The sequence below is a fragment of the Mastigoproctus giganteus genome, chromosome 2, assembly GCF_048544385.1.
Source record: "Mastigoproctus giganteus isolate SK-2022 chromosome 2, ASM4854438v1, whole genome shotgun sequence".
NCBI lineage: Eukaryota > Metazoa > Arthropoda > Arachnida > Uropygi > Thelyphonidae > Mastigoproctus > Mastigoproctus giganteus.
In genome coordinates this window covers 248,493,910-248,516,554 of record NC_143576.1, presented here as the reverse complement: position 1 = coordinate 248,516,554, position 22,645 = coordinate 248,493,910, and the positions used below count along the sequence as shown (strand labels likewise).

The window sequence follows — 22,645 nt, the reverse complement described above, 5'->3', positions numbered from 1 at the left end:
GAATGGTCAGCTACCATTAGGGCAAGAAGCAAGTTTTCTACTCTTAGCCTGTTCAAACCCTAATTTGGACTGATTAATAACTGCTTTACAATTGTTGCGAGCTTTGTGTAAGCAGAAAATGAAACTGAAGAATTAGAAACAAGCCAATTATGATATGCAACGTTCTTCTCTTGAACAGCCTTAGCACATTTATTGGAAAACCAAGGTTTAGATAAAGGACGAGATTTTAAAGTGGAGTGTGGGATAAAGGATTTCATTCCTACAAGAATGATTTCACTGACACTATCTGAGCAAACGTTGACATTAGAAGTTTTGAACCAGTAATCCGACTAAGGAAAGAAGAAAAGAAATCTCGCAAGTGATCGCATTTTGCATTCTTGTAATGCCAAACAATATGAGGCTGGGAATAGCCATGAGATAAAGGCTCCATTGGAGAAGAGACAATCACCAAGTTGTGATCTGAGGTGCCTAAAGGACCTCGTACTTGGACCGTGTACTTGGAAGGGTTGTTTGTGAGAAAAAGATCAAGCGTGTTGGCTGTATGGTTAGGACTGTCCGGTATTCTTGTAGGTAAATGAACAATCTGAGCAAGGTCATTAGTAATTGCAAAAGCCTCAGTATCTCGACCAGCTGCGTCGGTGTGACTAGAAAACGGAAGCCAGCTGGAGCTGTGAACATTAAAATCACCAAGGAAAATTACCTCACTGTTGGGAAAGTTGGATTGGATGTTGTTGTTGTTGTTATTTGAAAGCTATTGGCGCAAGAGCAGCTTAGGCTATAATGCGCCTAGCCTAGGTAGGAGAGTTTTGTATATCAGCATTTTTTCACTTTACTTGTGGTTTATGGCAGAACCAAGACTTTGCTATATATATTGTGTAGTTTCTCTATAAAAGGTGTACTATTAATTTTATATGTTTTGAAAGTATCCAGTTAACTTGAGGAAGGAGAAAACTTCGGTTATATTTGGCCGGTCATCTAAAATTGTTTTAAGCATGAGATTGTTTTGTTTATTCATTATTGATTGAAAGGCTCTTTGACGTTCTCTATGAAATTTTGGGCAGTTCACCATGAAGTGATGTATAGTCAGCGGAACTTGACAGTTTTGGCATTGAGGGGGATCTTCACCTCTGAGTAGGTAACAGTGTGTCATATGTGTATGCCCGATTCGCAATCGAGCGAGGATCACTTCTTCCTGTCTATTCGATCGGAAGCTAGTAGACCATGGTCGAAGTGTTTCTTTTATTAGGCGAAGTTTGTTGTTAGTCTGATCTAGCCAGTGTTTTTGCCATTGTTTTATACTGCTTTGGTGGATCAAGGATTTGTAATCTGTATATGGCATTGTATGAAAGGCATAATCAGATGTGGAAGCTTCTTTTGCTGCTTTGTCTGCTCTTTCGTTTCCAGTTATTCCTGTGTGGCCTGGGATCCAGCAGAATCTGATATTGTGATTTCTTTGTAATACCTTTGATACTGAAAATTGGATATGTTGTAGGATTGGATGTCCTTTGGTATTTGCGTTCTGCAAGGCAGTAACAGAGCTAAGCGAGTCCGTGAAAATAATGCTGTTTGCTATCTGTTTATGTTTGATGTGGTTTATAGCCATTGAAATGGCTTGTAATTCAGCAGTAAAAATACTGCATTCTTTTGGGAGTTGTTGGATGAAGGTACGATCCTCAAAATGAATTGCAGCTCCTACACAAGTCTCTGATTTAGACCCATCTGTATATATGAAAGTGTGATTTGGATATTGTTCTTTGTATGCTGCATATAACTGCTGGTAGTTTTTTCTGGATAGAGTGTTTTTCCCCCAGGTTTGAAAATACATATCATATATGGGTTGAACTATGCACCATGGTGGAATGGTCTGTGCAATTGCAATAGCTACGTTGTCATAATCAAGCTCTCGGCTTAGCAGTAAATCTTTCAGACGGATGTTGGCAGGTCGATTCATCCGTGGATGGGCTTGGTATATGTTTTCCCAGTTATATGAAAACAGAAAGACTCTATTTGGATGATCACTGATAGATTTTATCTTGACGGCATAGTGCAATAACAAGTTCTGTCGTCTAAGCTGTAATGAAGGTTCATGGGCTTCTGCATAAAGGCTTTGTATAGGTGAAGTTCGAAAAGCGCCGAGTGCTATACGGAGTGCACTGTGGTGTATGGGGTCTAACCATCTCAAAGCACTTGGTTTAGCCGAGTCGTAAACAGCTGCTCCATAATCTAGTTTGGCACGAACTATAGATCGATAAAGTTTGAGAAGTGTATATCGATCTGCTCCCCAAGTTGTTGCGGAAAGAACTTTGAGAATGTTTAATTTCTTTAAGCAAGAAAGCCTGAGTTGTTTAATGTGATCAAGGAATGTTAGTTTCTTATCCAAAAGAAGTCCTAAGAATCTTATGCTTGGTATTACTGGGATAATATGTCCGTCAAGTTTCAATTCGGGATCAGGGTGTAGGTTTCGTTTTCTACAGAAGTGCATACACGCAGTTTTTTGTGTGGAAATCCGGAAGCCATTTGTTTGAGCCCATTTGCTTATTTTGTTTATTGTTCCTTGTAGCTGACGTTCTATACTTCGCATATTCTGAGAGTGATAGGAAATTCTGAAATCGTCAACGTATAAAGCAGCGTCAACGATTCTTGGAATGTGCTCGGTTATTGTATTTATTTTAATAGCGAACAGGGTAGTGCTAAGCACAGACCCCTGAGGCACTCCTTCTTCTTGGATGAAAACCTTTGAAAGGATTGTCTGCAGCCTAACTTGGAATGTCCTGTGTTGCAAGAAATTTTGGATATATTTAGGAAGATGTCCACGTAAACCAAGGAGGTGTAGGTTTTGTAGGATTCCATAACGCCATGCCGTATCGTAAGCTTTTTCTATATCAAAGCAGATCATGACGTGATGTTCCTTGCGGATGAAGGCATTCCGTATACTGTTTTCTAGTTTTATAAGTAGGTCTAGTGTTGAGCGATTTTTCCTGAAACCATGCTGTGCCGGGTCGAGAAGATTATTACTGTTCAAATACCACATTAAACGAGCGTTGATGATTTTTTCCATAACTTTGCCTAGGCAACTTGTTAAAGCAATTGGACGGTAGTTGCGTGGATTGGAAAGATCCTTTCCCGGTTTTGGGAAGGCCAGAATTATTGCATGATGCCAACTATGTGGAAACTGGTTTTCTAGAAAGATTTTGTTGAACAGTTCAAGTAATGCCATTTGGGATTGGTGGTCAAGTTCCTTTATCATCATGTAGTGAATTTGGTCTGGTCCTACAGCGCTTTGCTTTGTCTGCGACAGAGCTGTTTTTAATTCATGGAAAGTTAACGGAAGGTTGTACTGTTCGCCATTTCTTGTGGAAAAATTCAGTTTGTGTTTTTCTATTCTTGCCTTGTATGTTTGAAAATTAGGAGTATATGATGTGGTTGCTGATGTTTTGGCAAAGGTTTCACCCAGTGCATTGGCTATTTCTGAAGGCTGTGCGGTGATTTGTCCATTCCAGTTTAGGATTGGGGGCGGATTAATCTGGTATCTGCCATTCATTTTTCTGATTTTATTCCAGACAGTTTGAGATGGTGTGGGACTTGTTAAAGTGGATGCAAATTTTATCCAGGATGCTTTGCTACTGGCTCTTCTAACATACCTGGCTCGCGCTCGTGCCTTTTTGAATAATACTAGGTTCTCTGTAGTGGGACATCTTCGGAAATTATTCCAGGTTTTAATTCTCTCTCTTTTAGCGTGTGAACATTCTTCATTCCACCATGGTTTTGGATGTCTTGGAAGGTGTGGTGATGTTTTTGGAATAGTCTGCTCAGCAGCTTGGATTAGTTTATTTGTTACATATTGTACTGCTGCATCTAAAGGCTTTTGCTTGATAATATTTGCAACTAATTTTACAATGGATTTATACTGTTCCCAATCTGCTTCATTTACTTTCCATTTGGGATTTCTGCATGACTGACATGTGGTTCCTGATATCATGGAAATGATTATTGGATAGTGATCGCTGCTGAGAGGATCTCTGTGTACAGACCAATCAAGTATTGGAAATAATGTTGGAGAGCATAATGATAGGTCAATAGCTGTGCTGTTTCCCGATGGAAGGTGCGTGTATGTATGTGTGCCATCATTCAACAGGGTTAAGTCATTCTGTTCTATCCATTTTTCGATCTGTTTTCCTCTCCGGTCTATGGCTGTGTTTCCCCACATAGGACTGTGTCCATTGAGGTCTCCCAGTATACAGTAGGGTGGAGGTAACTGAGTTAATATATCTTCCAAGTCTTGTTGTTGTAATTCTTGGTTTGGGGGAACGTAAATTGTTATAATGGTTATGAGAGATTTAATGGCTATGCGTACTGCAACTGCCTCAAGGGTTGTGTTTAGTGGAAGAACTTGGGAAGGAATGTGTGATTTTACCAAAATTGCCACACCACCATGGGTCGTGCCACCTGTTACTCTGTCTTTACGGTATGTGATATAGTTCTTTACTGTGGGAGAGTCTTGAGGTCTGAGATACGTTTCTTGCAGGCAAAGACACAGCGGGGTATGCTGTGCAATCAGATCATATATATCACGTATATTAGTGCGGAAACCTCTGCAGTTCCATTGGATTATAATCCCCATTATTTGGTTTTCGAGAAAGTGTCAGACTGTTTCTTAGCTGTTGCTTTAAGCTTTTCAAGTTTATGTTTTTCCTTTGGAAAATATGGTTTGCCGGTATCCATCTCTTCTTCCGCAAAAATCTCTAGTACTGATTCCTCTGCTTGATTGGTCAATTCTGTATCCATTTGTTCTGTTGGCTTATGACATTACGTTTTTCTGTGGCTTTTGTTTCTGTGTGTTTTGCATTCGGAGGTACAGATAGTGGTGTGTTTGTGACTTTCTCTTTTTGTTTTGGCTGGGATGTGAGAAGTAGACCTCGTGCCCAGTCTGAAATAGACTTCTTTGGGGGAATCGTGAAATCTGTTTGCGTCTCTATTGTACGCCATTTCTTTATGACCTGTGCATAGGAAGGTCTGTTTAAAATAGTCGGGAGTACAGTTCTCTTAGCTTCTTGGTATGTTACGGAGTGTTCTACTTTATATCGTTGAATCTGCTTTTCTCTTTTCCAGAATTCGCAGTTCTTAGAATAGGCGGAATGATCCCCCTTACAATTTGGACACTTTGGTTGCTCGGCTGGACAGTTCTGATTGGTATGATCTTGAGATCCACAGTTGGAACAGATAGGAACTCCACGGCATGCCATTTGTGAATGACCATACTTTTGGCATTTAAAGCAGCGGAGAGGATTCGGAATGTATGGTCTGATGTTACAATTTAGATATCCGGCCTTTACCGATGTAGGTGGTTTGGGAGTGTTAAAGGTCAGTATCAAATTTCTAGTTGGAGTAAGTATACCATCTCTAGTAACATTAATCCTTCTCACCGCAATGACGCCTTGATCTTCTAGCTCATTTTTAATTTCTTCTTCTGAGACACTAATAAGGTCCCATTCAGAAATTACTCCTTTTGATGTGTTTAGGCTGTTATGGGGAGAGACTGCTACTGGGATCCCTCCAAAAGTTCTCATCTGAAGCAGTCTTTCTGCATGTTTGGCACTGGCTGTCTCGACTAAAATGTCGCCTGATTTCAGTCTCTTGACATTTTTTGGTGTTCCAGCTACACTTTCTAGGCATTTTTGTATTACAAATGGCGACAGTTTTCCCAATGGCTGTTCTGATGTTGAGTGGAGGACTAGAAAGGTAGGTGCATGAAGCGATGTTATCTCCTTTTTTTGTCTTTTGGTAACATTTGTCTCATTATCCTCATTTTTCCGACTCAAAGGACTCGGATCTTTGGGATCTATGGTTGTGATGTTTGGATCATTCATGTTTGCTCCTTTTAGCCCTGGGAGTGAGAGCTTTTCCTCCCAGGTTTCCGGCCCCGCCACGGGGAGGCAGGAGCGGTGCCACCTAGTGACCAAGCGGAAGTTGATTAGTAGTTAGTAAACTAGAAAATAAATAAAAGAAAGGTGTCTTTCCTTTCTTAGGATTCTTTGTGCTGGTACTTTTCAGCAACTATATATATATATGTACAATAGAGAATTTTCTTTAAACTCTATAAACGTGTATCACTATCACTTTAGAAATCGCTTTATAATCGCAGAGATATCGCCTGATCACTAGAAACGCTTGGCACTCGGGGCCGTTGGATTGGAGAAAGTCAAGTTGCAAAGAGAGGAAGTCAAAGAGCTCCAAGTGATTAGTGGAGTTGGGAGAACGGTAGAGACAACAGATGAATTTGACACAATGGGGTAGAGGGGTTTTAATCCAGAGAAGATCGAAAAGAGGAAATTCCAAATTACCAAGTCTATGACAGGGAATATCGGAACGAACATATGCACAAGTACCACCTTTGAGGCTTGGTTTTTTGGTTTTTTTTTAAGGAGCATTAGCAACTAAGGCCATATCGCTCCGGAATATGCGGTGGTCATTCCTTGACCTTTCCGCATCCTCCGTATTTGGTGGTGACGGGCTCGAACCCCGGTCTAATCAAGAAGCGTGTGCTACGCACTGCTGCTCCTTCCCACCTGGCAACGGATGCGCCTACCTTTGAGGCGAAAGGAATCATACACCGAATAGTTTGGGCAACTGAGATGAGCAGTATTTGAATCAACCCATAACTGAGATTCTGTCAGAAAAAAGTACACGGTGTTTGGCAGACTGCAAGTGGAAATGGACATCGTTGAGATTAGAATTGAGACCACGTATATTTGTTAAATTAATTAGGAAGTGTTTGGGAGGTTTAGATCTTTTCGCAGATAAGCTTGCTCTATTAGTTTGACAATTCATGGTGTATTCAATAGTAAGAAAAAGTGTGGAGGGGGGACATGCTGTATGAAGTAATGAAATTTTTGGATATGGCGTACACATGGTAAGAATATACCCAGATCCTTGACATAACGTGGCCTCGACAATGCCTCCCGCATACACACTACTCAGACTCCCTCCTGTCACTCTCTGGCAGAGTAGAGGTAGCAAGATTATACAATAGCTGATCCGGAAGCCTCCTAGAGAGTTACCATAGGTTCGGTCCGGTGTACTAACTAGCAGCCGGCCTGCGAACACCGTTTTGGAGCTGTACCCTCGAAATGTAAGGAATATTGGATCTCGCCAAGATGTTCATCATAACCTCAAAAGTCATCAATCATACAGCATGATGGAAGAGATGGGGAAGGGTTGACCGGAACTTAGCTCTGGAGACTAAACATGGGTTCCACCACTTCAAGCCTTCAATAAGCAAAGTGGTGGTATTGCACCGGTTGATGAGAGTCATCTACCACCTAGTACTGCCTGGTAACACAGAGGGACGGAATTCCTCCATGTGGTGTGGGCGCCACACCTGTTGCATTTCTTATAAGCATTCTGCACTGCCAAAAGTACTGGACATCAGTTTCTTTTTCTTTCTTCTTTTTTTTTTTTTTTTTTTTTTTTTTAAATACAACAACCTGTGGAAAACAAGAAGGCGGTATTTTGATCCATTTTTCCTTATTGGCCTGCCCTGAAGGCAACGTTCTAGTTCATACCAAAGGTCGCCAGTGGGGTTATGATTGGTGCTCTCGTCAGGTCAGGCCAATGAATATTTTGCATTGTCACACAAGAGCCGTGCATTACGATCAGGTACAAACTTGCTGAAACAAAGGAGCCTCCCTACACTGCTGCCACAGTCTATAAACTGTAGTAGAAGTAAGAGGATTGACGGAATCTACGTGCCACTCTTCTGAGCATCCTCCGGTTTCTTTCTGTTAATTTATGCAGTCTACTCCGTTTCTCGACTGCAGTACCATCATGGCATTTCTATTTGGTTACTAAGTCAGATACCGCTGATCAAAGTGTAATGGCAACTAGGATCACTCCCCGTTGGAAGTCACTAAGCTCAACACTTGTCCCTCTACTATCTTTGTTGATTCGCTTACCTGGTGCGAACGCAGCTCTATTGATACTTATTCCTGATATGTGGAGGTATGGATAATTTTTCCAAAATCCCAGAGGTGTGTCCGGATACTTTTCGCAACACAAATGCACACTGTTCTCGTGAGTAGCTCAGTTGATAGAATCGCCGTCCTCCCCACACGGGGTGGGAAAGACCTGAGTTCGAATCCCGTCAATGACACGAGGATTTTTATGGGTCTTTTTCACAACGGGCTGAGTCAGTTCGTCTCAGGCGAGATTAGTGGTAATACCCGGAAATTTCACTGCTTTATCCAGCAAATCGATCACAGAACGGGCGCCTCCGTAGCCAGGTGGGAAGGAGCAGCAGTGCGTAGCACACGCTTCTTGATTAGACCGGGGTTCGAGCCCATCACCACCAAATACGGAGGATGTGGAACGGTCAGGGAATGACCACCGCATATTCCCAGAGCAATATGGCTTTAGTTGCTAATGCTCCTAAAAACCAAAAAAAAAAAAAATAACGACCACAGAACACGCGCAATTTATAGACATGTGACATAAGGCACAATATGGCCCAAGTTGCGGATGGGCCTAAAAAACAACAGTGTACGCTACCCTACCATTAATATTTACAAATAACATTTACAGATCATGGGATATTGTCAATGATCTACAGGTATTTTGCTAGCAGGGAAAAGGAGGTGATTATCCATTTATAAAAGGGAATGGTCAGGCCACGCCTTGAATAGCGCGTACAGGTCTGGAGGCCTCATTTTAGGAAGGATGTAGAGTTGCTTGGGCGTGTACAGAGAAGAGCAACAAGATTGGTGAGGAGAACGAAGGGTTCCTCTTACCAAGAAAGGCTTAAGTTCTGCAAATTGCAGCGGCTGGAGACTAGGCACCCGCGAGGTGATCTGATTGAGGTGTATAAGGCCTTGAATGGGTTGAGCACGCTGAATTCTGATGGGATTCTTCCGCTTGCTCAGATTACGAACCTGAGGGGGCATGAATTAGAATTGAGGAAAGACAGTTATAGAATAGATGTGCGGAAATTTGCCTTTAGCCAGAGGGTGGTTAATTGCTGGAACAAACTTCCATCTGCCGTTGTGGAAGCTGATAACTTAAATTCAAGTAGGAACTGAACAAACTTTTAAAGGAAATGGTTGTGTGAATTTTTTTTTTTTTTTTTTTTTTTTTGGCTGATGCTACATAAGCTCATACGCTTGCTTTCTTGCATCACGTGCCTCTATTACTACTACTACAACTACAAGAAAACTAGTAGAAATCTATTGCAATAATAATAATAATACAATTTGATATACTGCAATATTGCCCTTCACGGCCACAAGGCCAGGGATATTGACACCTTTAGCCTTTATGACAGCCTCTAGTCTCCGTGGAATACCCTTTACCAATTTTTCTGTAAATGTTCTCCGATATTTCTCACCATTTGGCCTTTAAAACGGCGACCAGCTTCACCTCTGTCTTTTGGGCATTCTCTCCTCACACGCACTGACGATCCAATTCAACCCCAAAGGTTCTCTATAGATTGGTGTTAGGGCTATGGACTGGCCAGTTCAACTTTTCGACGTCATGTCCTCGCAACAAGTCCGTCACAACACAAATAGTATAACACGGAGCGTTGTTCTGCTGATACAGGTATATGGGACTTCCCCAAAGTACGTAACGCATTATTTTCTTAGATGTACTTCAGCATTCCTGATTTTGTCCAAAACAACCAATGGCACCAGGCCAAACCATGAAAAACAGCCCCAGATCATCACGCTGCCTCTGTCAAATTTCATTGTCGGGATGATACAGTTCGTCAGGTAACTTTCTGTGGGCATCCACCAGGCACCACCGTCAGACAATATACTGTAGCTCGTCACTCTCAAGCACAGCTCTCCATTACCCTGTGGTGAAAGAACAATGGGCTTTACACCAAGCTAGACGGATTCTGGAATTAGTCGGGTGATTATTGGCTTGTGGATGGCTGCAAGAGCGTGGTAACCCATATTATGCAGAATCCTGAGCATTATACTGGTGCTGACGTGAGTCCTAACCGTCAACTGAGGATCTTTATTTGATGCAACAAGAGCGGACTTTTCTTTGCATAGTTTTCCTGTCACGTTCTGTCAACTTTGCAGGTTTTCGGCCATTTCGTGACAGTTTCAGCACCAGTCCGCTTCCATTTGTAGATCACCTCATAATCGTTGACTTAGGGATCTTCAGTGCCATTGAAGTGTCACGTACAGACCAATTGCTTATGGGGCAACCTATTATCATTCCACTCTGAAAGTCTGTTAACTCCGTTAATCGCGGACAGTAGTACAATCTAGACTGTAGCACAATTTTTTATTCAAAATCTTACTACTGTCTCCTTGAAGGCCTATGAACATATTGATACTTTGTGTCTGGGCCTGTTGCTTGGACAGAATGTGACCAACTATCAACGGAAGGCTGTCCGGATATTAATGGTTAGGCAGTGTATATTAGAACTATGTTTTTCAACCTTTCATTCATACACGAAGTCATACTAACTGTGAGTATTTCAATCATTTAGAGTTCCTTATTCTCAAACATCACTGGAATAAGCTGCAAATGAACTTTGGGTTCTATATGATGAGTATTCTTGAGAAATCAGAAAAAGTTATCTTCAGCAGGTGATCCCCAATGAAACTTTTAATAATCATTATGGAATGATGGGGGGGAACTAATGATGTTGTCTGTTAGAGGAACCAAATAGTTCAGAAGTGATTTACCCATTAAAAACTAAATTTCCGATTTAAAAGCGATATTAGTTACTTTAAGGTTGACTAGGTGAACAAATATAGTCGTTTCTAAGGAGCTTAAGGCAGAGCGCTGTTGTTGTTGTCATTGGACGAACAACAGCATCTCCAGATGGTCCACTGATGATAGCATATTGCTAGAACAGAACGCAGAGAGGCGTTATTGATGAGGCTATTTCAAAATTTTAAAATATTAATAAATTTTATTGCTCCGAACTGATCTAGTCTGCTGAATTTTATTAATATGAATTTTAGTAACTGCGCTTTTTCGAAGTTATTTTTGAATGCTTGCAAAAACAGACAGACAAACCAACATGACGAATCTAATACCACATTCCTGGTAATAAATGGAGCGTTGAAGTCTCGTTAGCTGAGAAAGTGTGGAGAATTCCTGTTACTCATTAACAAAATTACTGTTGCTGACTAATTTTTACTTAGTTTGGTTTTTCTGTGCCTACAGTAGTTTTTTAGAAAGGTTGTTGTTGTAGTAGGGTGTTTTAGGAGCATTATCGGCCATATTACTCCGCGTATAGTGTCTGTAAATTGTGTACCGTATGTGTTCCGAGGTCGATTTTCTGTTTGCTGGACGAAAAACCCGAGTTTCCAGGAGGGAAAACCATGCTACCCTCGCCTGAGACCGACTAACTCAGCCACGTTGTGAAAAAGACCCATAAAAATTCCTCACGTCATCGACGGGACTCGAACTCAAGTCTTTTCCACCCGGTGTGGGGAAAACCATGCTACCCACGAGGGTTTTTTAGAAAGGTGGGGGGGGGGGATTTTACGTACAATATATTTTCACATATATGGTTTAGTGAGGCGAATAAAAAAATTAAGGGAACAAATTTACATAGAAGCATTGATATAGAAGCACTTTTCCGATTTTTAAACAAGGGTGTGGGGTTATATATCCTTTCCCCAAAAGTCATATTTTTAATTCGAATAAAGTAATTTTTATTTTAAATTTCAATTTTTTTATACACATAACTAAACGATATATAAGGTGTTCCAATTAAATGGCATTGGGGTGATGACATTTTTTTTGATGATTTTTTTTTTTGTCACTTTTGGCTGAAATTTTTGAATTTGATGTTAAAATTGGAATAAGTATTACCGTTTACAACCAATCAACCATCCTCCGGAAGGTTTGCTGAACGAAAAACCCAATCAATGTTCAGGAGTCGCATACAGCCCACGCCTGAGACCCACCAACTCAGCCACGTTGTGAAAAAAAGGCCCATAAATTCTTCGCGTCATTGACAGGATTCGAACTCGGGTTTTTTCCACCCTGTGTGGGAAAGGACGGTGATTATACCAACTGTGCTACCCACGAGAGCTTATTGAAAATCTGATGGTTGCAAATCGCCCATTGGAATTTTGAAGCCATCTATGCAATTTTGAAAATTAAACAACACTTAAAAATTAACTGCTTTGACTCTAGGTGATCGTACCGAAGTATAAACAGTAAATGTATTTATTGATATCATTACTTCTTGACACACTAAAATTCCATCTATGTTAAGTTACTTTTCTTACTTTGAATCCTAAAATGTAATCAGTTGGATGTAAGTAATAATTAAAATACTTCGGTCCTCCGTAGCCGAGTGGTCAAATAAACATGTGTTTTTGTAAGGGGTGGCTCCTAGAACGTTAGTTCAACTCGCCTCGTAACTCTGTGAAGAACAGAATCAACTGTAAAGGACCAGAAATGTATTGGTATAGATTTCTGTGTATGTTCTGGCCTATTGGCTACCCAGAAGCGTCAATCACCAGGAGAGATGATTCTGGGTACTCGTCCACACCACGGGAATGTGGTCAGGAGCGGGACTCCAATAGCACACGCTCTTTGAGTAGACCGGCATTCAAGCCCTTGACTGCCAAATACGGTCGATCTGCCAATCCGCACTGGACTAGCGCAGCTAATTATGGTCCCTTGCCTCAAACATGAATTGTTGAGAACTCCACCTTGAAGTGGATTGATAATGGCTGTAGATTTATTATATCTATTTATTTTTATTGAAATACTTTTTTTTAATTTTTTCATCGGAACTGAGAATTGAAACAGAGGGATTAAACAGTGTTAGAGAAATTAAATCTGTTTCGTTGAGTTCGGTCAATTTTTCTCTTATAATTCTTTTGTGGTTGTCGCCATATCATTTCCAGCCAAGGATATAAAGAGAAACACTATTCGATACACCTATTTATAAATTCAAAGAGAGCGAGTTTATGACAGTAAAACTGATTAAGTCTTAAAAGAAATGACACCCAGAGAAAAAAAAATATATATTCATGTTGGCAAGCCTCCTATTCCACACCACTATGTTTAGTCTAAAAATAAAAATTTCCCCACAAACCACCTCCAAAAGTAATTGTAAAATTTGTTTAAAGTTCTCATATTGTCCCATGCATTTCATCGATTTTTAAATGTCTCATATTACATGGAGCCGTTTTCATGGAACAATTCCAAGACTTTTTAAAATCACCTCAGGAGGGAATTTCAAGACCCGATTCAGAGAAATTAAGGCATGGAATACATTGTCATTCCTCGCCTTCCATCGCTAATCCTCTCCCACTTCCTTGAGAAGTAGCCGATAAGCGATTATAAAATATATTATTACTTCACATATAGAATAACACTTGTATAATAAATAAGTCAATTTCAAACTTTTTTTCAAATACTTTCTTTTTTTTTTTTTTTAAAAAAAACATGACTAAAATTTTGGGGCCCTCTCTGGGTCCGTGGCCCAGGCTAAATGGCTCTCCATCTGAGCCTGGATAGGATGGCTATACAATTATAGGCCTATTACAGCTGTAGCCAATGTGGAAGATCCAACTCTAAATGAATTGCCTTCAACACCATTTTCAGTGAGACAATAGCCCATAAGGGACATTGTCTCACTGTGGCCGAATTAATCGGTTTAGAGTGAATGTGTTGCATAGTTATTTTATTCCGGAAACTAGGGTTTTTCAATCATAAAACAGGCAAACCAACCACAGAATACACGTGAAGAAAATTAATCCCTTTCCATATGATTTTCCTTTTCTTTATAAGAGGAATTACTACCTTAGTACTATTTCTTAAAAAGGGGATCATTAATCTGCGGAGTCAGAAATAAAATAAATCTGCAGCACACACAAAAAAAGAACCCTCCTCTCGTTAAACAAGATTTATTTCAGAAACCGAAAAGGGCTGGAAACTCGATGCTTATCATTAGCAAATTTATTTTTATTGCAATTTTTTTTTTCTCTAAGAGTATCAGCTACCACCGAAATTAAAGGAACTGTTTTGTTTGCTTTTAAACGCGCAATAAAAATCTCCGAAACATTATAATGACCGGGCTGTTCGGAGTAGTAGGTCAAAGTGACAGATGTTTTAGTCACGAGGATTCAAATTATGTGCTTACATTCCACTTATGCGTATTCTTTCATATACACTCTGATTATGCAGGGACACGCTTACTGACACGTTCATAGCCATTTCCTGCATCCTTCCTTGATGTAAAATAACCCTTTAGTTGCAAATGACTCGAACACGAGACATACGCAATCAGCCAATTTTTTACCATTGGTTTTCCGATTCTCACCAGTTAGAAATTTCCCTGAACCTTGATACTTCTTCAGTGGTATCAGCAAAAGCCATTTTACTTTCTTCATTCAAATATATTCTATCCTTAATAAACAAAGTGAATAAAAGAGGATGGTACGTTTTAGTGGTAAGAGAAGGGTGAAAAATTCAAATTATTCAATTGTGTGTGTGTGTGTTCTTTGACCAATTTTCATATTTTGCTGGCTGAAAAAAAACTTGGATTTGATGGGGGGTAAACCCCACTCCCTTTGCCTGATCGGCTAACTACAATCTCCATTGAAGAGCAGGACTTTAGAAACTCTTCCAGTCGTTGACGAAATACAATCCAGTCCTCTCCACAGTTCAAAAAGGGGGAAGTGAATAATTACAGTCCTGAAAGCTTGACTTTTATTTCAGGGGTAATAATGGAGTCACTGGTTAAAAAAATAACGCAGGACCATATAGACAGGAATGCAATTATACTATAGTTACAGCCTGGATTTGCTAAGGGGCGATCTTGTCTGACTAATCTGAATGGATACTATGACGCAAGAAACAAAGGAACTGAATGCAAAAAATAATTTTGACATCATATACTTTAATTTCATCAAAGCTTTTGATACTGTTGCACATAAAAGACTGCTATACAAATTGTAGAAATGCGGCATTAAGGGAAAGGTGCTGTCTTTTAATAAACGGATGGTTGGATGGGAGAAGACAGAGTGGTTATAAATGGGCACTGCTCTTCATGGACTAATGTTAGTCGGACTCCCCAGGGTTCAGTGCTGGGCACATGTTGTTTTCTATATTTATTAATGATATTGATGAAGGTATAACATGAGGCTTAATATCTAAGTTTGAAGTTGATACAAAAAGCTGCAACGAGATGTAAAAAATTGGCAGGTGGGCTGGGAAATAGCAGTTAAGTTTAACGTTGTCAAATGCAAGGTACATGTGGGTAACAGTAATGCCAGATTTACACACCAACTGTATGGTACTACACTCAAAGTAGTACCATACAGTTGGTACTACACTCAAAGTAGTGGAAAATGAAAAAGACCTTGGGGTAATTGTGCAGTCAGATACGAAGTTCTCTGAGCAGACAGGCAGCCAGGGCAGCTCATGTGGTTTTGTTAATGATATACACTGTTTATACAGGAACTTTCGGATGGGGGGGGTTACATATTAGGTATTGCATACAGGTCTGGGAGCCTCATTTTAGGCAGAATATGGATCAATTGTAACGGGTGCAAGGAAGAGCAGCGAGATCAGTTCTCAGGACAACGAATGATTGCTGAAATAAGTTGCTAAATTTAAAGAAAATTTGGAAAGGGACTGACTTGACAGTTACTTATTGCATTGTCAGCCAACAGGACATGATAATAAGGAAGTCTTGTTTTTTTCAAATGTAACAAAAGCTGGGCTTCCTTGCATCATTTGTTCATTCTGACATCGTCATGGAATTAAACAAATGAACTGGACTCCGCTTCATTAACAACTAAAACTTTTTAATATATTTTTCCATTTACAATTTTGAAGACGTGGGAGGCAGTCCTAGTTTTATTGCTACAACGAAGACGCCAATATTTCCAATTATTAACCCATCCATGATAGCTATTTTAAAATTACAAGTTTCCATAGTCATTTTTGATTGATTCACCATATAAAATAAATAGGCTATATTTGCACATACAACATATGTAGAATTTCATACACAGTTTCTTACCTTTTCTTTGAATGTGGCTATAGTGGGAGTTGATTTCCATAGTATGGGGTGGACCCAGGGTTTCTGAAAAATAAATAACAATGTACCATTTCTCTGGCTGTTAGATATTAAAATATGTTTTTATATTTTTAATAAATTTATATTACATAATTATTAATTTTACATAAGCTTTGTATCCGTCAGGCTATAAGGAGGACGCTACGATCGATTGAGATGACTAAGAAAAGTGAGATTCACTTATTTCAAATGTTACAACTGAATTAAATGCATTTTTATCTTAAGTATTTTTCTGGGAGTATTTTTCAGTTTCCTTAAACTTTTTCTGAAGTATTTCCAAAATATTCTGTTTGGATATAAACAGAGGAAACTTTTACCAGCGTGGTCAGAGAACGTTTGAATCTGATCAGCACAAAAGTAAAAGGTAAACACAGAAGCAATTTTTACTATCATCAAAAAATAACAAGAAATATGCCAAAAATATTAGTATTAGTAACGGCCGCATGGTGCAAGAAAACCTATGGCTTATGCTGCACCAGCCACAAAAAAAAAAAAAAAAAAAATCCGAACAAAACAATGATAAAAACAAAAAATAAATAAAATAAATAACTATATAATAATAATTAATAAATAAAAAAATAAAATAAAATAAAAAATAAATAAAAAGAAAATTAAGCCTATCATCCTATGAGCTTCCCTTACCCGAAAGTACTATCCAGATGACCTTTGAATTTCCCCAAACTGTCGGCCTCTACCACCCATGAAGGCAACTTATTCCAGTAATTTATAACTCGCTGGCTAAAATAAAACTTCCTGCAGTCCAATCTAAACATTTCCCCCCGTAACTTGAATTTATGTCCCCTAGTTCCAGCATCATTTATAATCTTGAAAATTTTGTCCTCATTCATTTTACTGATGCCTCTCAGAGCCTTAAACACCTCAATCAAATCTCCTCTAAGGTGTCTAGTTTCCAAACTCTGCAACCCACATATTCGAAGTCTTTCTTCATAAGGACGCCCTTTTGCCGATCTCACCAGGCGAGTTACCCTTCTTTCCACCCTTTCAAGAAGCTCGATGTCTTTCTTTAGGTGCGGTCTCCATACTTGAACACAGTATTCCAAGTGTGGTCTAACATAAGCCTTATATAATGGGATTATCACGTGCCTATCTCTATTTGCAAAAGTTCGATAGATCATCCATAGGACACCATGGGCCTTCCTTGCAACCTGTTTACAATGCTCAGAGAATTTCATGTCTGACCGTATCGTAACACCCAAGTCCCTTTCCTCCAGTACTGGGTTTAGTTGAACTCCACCAAGTGAATAAGTTTTTTTGGGATTACTGTTTCCCAGGTGTAATACCTTACACTTTGTTGGATTAAAGCACAGCTGCCATTTTTCTGACCATTCCTGAAGTCTATCTAGGTCTCTCTGAAGAAGCTCAGCTTGACAGTGATCATTAACTACTCTACCAATTTTAACATCAACTGCAAATTTAGACATCATGCCCTCTATCCCTTCATCAATGTCGTTTATGAAAATTAAAAACAACAGTGGTCCTAATACTGATCCTTGGGGAACCCCACTTCTTACATCAACCCAATCTGAGGAATAGCCATTTATCACAACCCTCTGCCTCCTGCCCTGAAGCCATCCTTCTATCCATCTAAGGATTTTTCCAGTGATTCCAACCTGTTCCAGCTTATAAAGCAACCGCTCATGTGGGACTGAGTCAAAAGCTTTGCTGAAATCTAAATAAACAATGTCGAAATTATTCCCTAAATCCAGCTCGTGAGTGACCCTTTCGAAATAGTGAACTAGATTTGTTAAACATGATTTTCCCTATACAAAACCATGCTGAGTATCCTTGAGAATTTCAATTCGATCCAAATGATCCTGAATTCCACCCTTGATCACTGACTCTATGATTTTCCCTACTACTGAAGTCAGACTGACAGGTCGATAATTTCCAACTTCACTTTTAGAGCCACCCTTATGTATGGGAGATACATTTGCACTTTTCCAATCCAAGGGAATCTCCCCAGAGTCTAGTGATGCTCGCATAATTGGCCTCAATGGTTCAATGCACTCGCTTGCCGCCTCTCTTAAGATTATAGGGTATATTCCATCAACTCCAGGAGCCTTACTGGTCTGTAGGCTCGAAAGTTTTTTCATTAAATAATCTTGCGAAATTTCAATATCATTAATTACATATTTTTTAACTTCGCTCCCACAATTTCCCATTGCCACAAAAGGCTTTTCATTTGTAAATATCGATGCAAAATAACTGTTGAGTTCATCTGCAACGGCAGCTGGTGTATTTATTACTATCCCCTTTCCCTTACGTAAAGGTCCGATCTGGTTTGTCCTGCTCTTCTTGGCATTTATATATGTGAAGAATTCTTTATCCCCCCCTCTTTGCTCTGTTTGCTAGTGATTTCTCATAAACTGCCTTTGCCTGTCGAACCTTTTCTGTGGCTCTATTAAATAAATAAATAAATTTTCTGTTTATACTCCGGCACGACAACCAAGTCAGTAGAGTTTACAATAAATCGTCAATACAAATATTTATCGTATTTAGTAGTCACGGGCTTGAACCCCGGTCCACTCAAGGAACGCGTGCTATGCACTCTCGCTCCTGACCACTGGGCTACGTCAGGCCACACATCACCATGTAGCTGTTATAGGCTTCAGTACTTATTATTGCTCTGTAACCTTTCCATGTCACCTTTTTCTGTTCAAGTAATGCGGCAACTTCACTATTCATCCAACTTGGAGCCCTTCTCGTGGATTATTTTTTTAATGGTATATACGCATTCAAGGCATCTGTGATTAATGTTTACCACAGTTCAATTGTATTCATTCTCTGCGCGATATCTACCCAGTTAATAGAGGCCATGTAGTACCTTAAGGCATCGTAATTTCCTTTTCTGAAATTAAAACCCATTCCTTTGCCTTTTACTTCTGCTACCTCTCTCGTCATCATCCACCGTAGAACTCCGTGATCACTTCCTGCTACTGGTTCCTCTACTGTCAGCCCTGTTATGTCATCTGATTCATGGGTGATGATGAGGTCTAGGATATTCTATTCTCTAGTACTTTCCCTGACATGTTGATACAAATAACAGTCATCTAGTTGATTTAAAAATTTTGTTCCCCATGTCGAGTTTCCTTCCCATTTACTCCAATCAATTAGAGGCAAATTGAAATCACCCATAATAAGGCATTTAAAGAAATATACATTTCTTTAAAAGGAAGAATACTTTTATTTCACAAAAAATTTAAATACAGTATATGACGAGTATACAATTAGCACTATCGTAACCATCAAGTTCAGTTAAAAAAAATTAACTTTTTTCTTTTAGGCTTGTCAATTTACAAAACTGCAAAGGAATATAAAATTTGGGTATAATTAGGGTTAGCAGCTACAAGTTTAGTTAAGACCCAGAGATTCAGGATAGAAGGAAATTAAAGCCTAATCATATTCAGCAACATTTTATAGATGCATGATGAATTAACTATTAAGCGGAGCTTTCAGTGATAGTTTCCGAAACGCTACCGGAATCTTGGAAGTTCTTGAGAAGATGCCAAGTACGCTGCTCGACAAAATTAACAGAACACGTAGAAAATTTTGTAGAATTTTGTCGCGCTTCATTGCAGCTTGCAATGAAGCGGGACAGAATTCGGTATACCATAGAATAACGATGAATTGAGGAGACAGCGAGAAACATCGGATAGGTATAAGGACGTTTATATGGGCTGTATAAGAATTACTAAAAAGGCCATATTACAGTTCTCGTGTGGGGTGGAATGATGATAACGGCTGCACACCCCTCCATGTTTTTGGTATGATACCGTAACTGCGCAAAGGTACTGAGAACGGATCCTCGAACCCTACGTGCGACTTGTTAGGGGTGCGGATGGCCCAGATCTTCTTTTCATGCACGACAACGCCACCGCACACAGAGCTCAAGTGGTTGAGGAATATCTTGAAACTGGTGATATCCAACGACTGCCGTGGCCAGCACGATCAACAGACTTAAATCCGATCGAACGTATGTAGGACGCTCTTGGGCGTCGTATTGCACGCTGATAGCTAACTCCTCGGTTACTTGGTGAGGCAAGGTCTGAGTTGGTGGAAGAATGGAATCTGTTGCCACAGAATCTTATAGACACCCTTATATCGAGCATGGTTCACTGTCATCAGGCCTGTTTAGAAGTTTAAGGGGGTTATACGGCGTACTGATGTCATATGACCATATTGTCTAGCATCTTGTATCGACTTCTGTAACGTGACCTTTTTGGTAATTTTTATACAATCCCTATAAATGTTTCTTATATTTGCCCGAAGTTTCTAGCTGTCTCCTCATTTTATCGTTATTCTATGGTATACCAAAATTTGTCCTGCTTCATCGTAAGCTGCACGAGTTACACAAAGTTTTCCACGCGTTCTGTTGAGAAGTGTAGTAACTGCGACCTTATCCTGCACAAATTTACTTATATTTGAGGTTTCATTTTTGTTCTATTTTATTTTATTATGGGATAAATTATAAATAAATGTACATTGAATCTTAAATTATAATGCTCCTGATCTAAAGGAAGTATCTTCTTTAGAACTAATGACGGACTAAAGGAGTTAGTTTCCTTCCAGCCTGAATCTCTGAACGAAATTTATTAGCATAGGCATACGGTGCAAGAAAGCAAGCTTCTGCAGCATCATAATTTCATCCCTCCATTCATTCCAAATGCCTGTCCAGCTCAGCCTTAAATTTATTTAGGCTATCAACTTCCACAACAAAAGATGGAAGTCTGTTCCACCAATCAACTACCCGCTGGCTAACGGCAAATTCCCGCACATCTATTCTACAATTGTCTTTCCTCAATTTAAATCTGTGCCTCCTTAGGTTCTTAATCTGAGCAAGAGGAAGAATCCCATCAGCATTCAAGCTTGCTCAACCCATTCAAGGCTTTATCACCTCAATCAGATCACCTCGCAGGTGCCTACTCTCCAGGCGCTGCAATTTTCAGAACTTAAGTCTTTCTTGGTAATAGCACCCCTTTGTTCCCTTCACCAATCTTGTTGCCCTCCTTTGTACTCGTTCTAGCAAATGTACATCTTTCCTAAAATGAGGCCTCCAGACCTGTACACAGTACTCTAGGTGTGGCCTGACCATTGCCTTGTATAACGGGATAATCACCTCCCTGTCCCTGCTAGCAAAATTTCTATATATCATTGACAAGACTCCATGACCTGCCCTGACAGCCCCTCTGCACTGCTCAGCGAACTTCATATTTGACTGCACAATTACCTCCAGGTTGTTTTCACTTCCCACTTCCCTGAGTGTAGTACCACACAGTTGGTACGTTTCTCTTCGGTTATTCTATCCATATGCAGTATTTTCATTTGTCAATGTTAAATTTCAGTTGCCACTTTTCAGCCCATTTACCCAACTTATCTACGTAGATCCATTTGGAGTAGCATACTGTCTTTACTGTCATTAACAACCCTGCCAACCTTTGTATCATCTGCAAACTTGGACATTAAACCTGATATATCTTCATCAATATCATTGATAAATATACAAAACAACAATGGGCTCAACACCGAACCCTGGGGAACTCCACTAATAACATTTGTCCACGAAGAGCGGTGTTCATTGATTACCACTCTCTGTAGTCTTCCACTCAACCATCCCTTTATAACTGGAAACCCAAATTATACTGAAATTATGTTCCTTGCAGTTTTGTAAATTGACAAACCTAAAAGAAGAATGTTATAAAATTTTGTTTTGTTAACTGAACTCACGATATTCGTTGATTCAGAATATAGGAGTAGCATGCCTGTAACTACTGCAGCTTTAACAACGGAAAGGATATATAAAGAAGTTTCCTTTACTTTGTTAATCACATAAGATAACGCGAACGTTAGATTAAATTTATTAAAATTTAAATTTATACAGTATATATGTAGTGTTACAAACATAATGGAAATTACGAAAAAGATGGAACTAATATTAGGCATACAAGTATAGCCGGTGTTTACAACCGTATTCGTATTTCAAGGTTAACTTCAGTTTCGTTTTTATTTATATTTCAAAGCGGAAAATATGTACTCTCCAGCCTTCTTTATCGTAACTATGAATTATATTTGTTTGCTGCTGTCATTGATATTAATGATGCTGTTAGTCAATTTATCACTGTCACGTGGTCTTGTTATGAATGCATCAAAAGCGACATCTGTATTTTTAGCAGCCAGTTTCTCATATGCCTTGTTTTTCTCTTTGTATTTGTTAAGTTGGCCGCCCATCAATTTATTTTTAAAAATGAATCATATTCAAGTTCTGTGCATTCATTCATATCACGACAGCCATCTTGCTGACTAGCTACTGTTATCGTATTCAGCACTAAATACCTACACCTACGTTTCCTAATAATAAGTGGCATTTTGTAACAATTCACTCTTACCTTATGATAGTCAAAACCAAGGTTAAAAATTTCATCAACAATCATCAGTTTAATTTTAGAAAACAAACCTCTGTTTTAATATTTGAAATGTTTTTTTTAGACATTGTATATTCAAAAATAGTAGGAAAATTACGAATATTCTGTTTTGGTTTATTTATCTTATTATTTTTTGCTA

At 39.3% G+C, this 22,645-nt stretch overlaps 1 protein-coding gene across 4 annotated transcripts in view; it reads right to left on the bottom strand.

The window, feature by feature from the left end:
* The window catches only part of LOC150090364 (histone deacetylase 4-like), a 449,332-nt gene that overhangs the window by 175,126 nt on the left and 251,561 nt on the right, over positions 1 to 22,645 (bottom strand). For all 4 annotated transcript variants that reach the window (XM_090389832.1, XM_090389833.1, XM_090389834.1 and 1 more), the window contains one exon: positions 16,010 to 16,072. In XM_090389832.1, the coding sequence (XP_090245958.1) occupies positions 16,010 to 16,072 (63 nt within the window). The remainder of the gene's footprint in view (positions 1 to 16,009; positions 16,073 to 22,645) is intronic.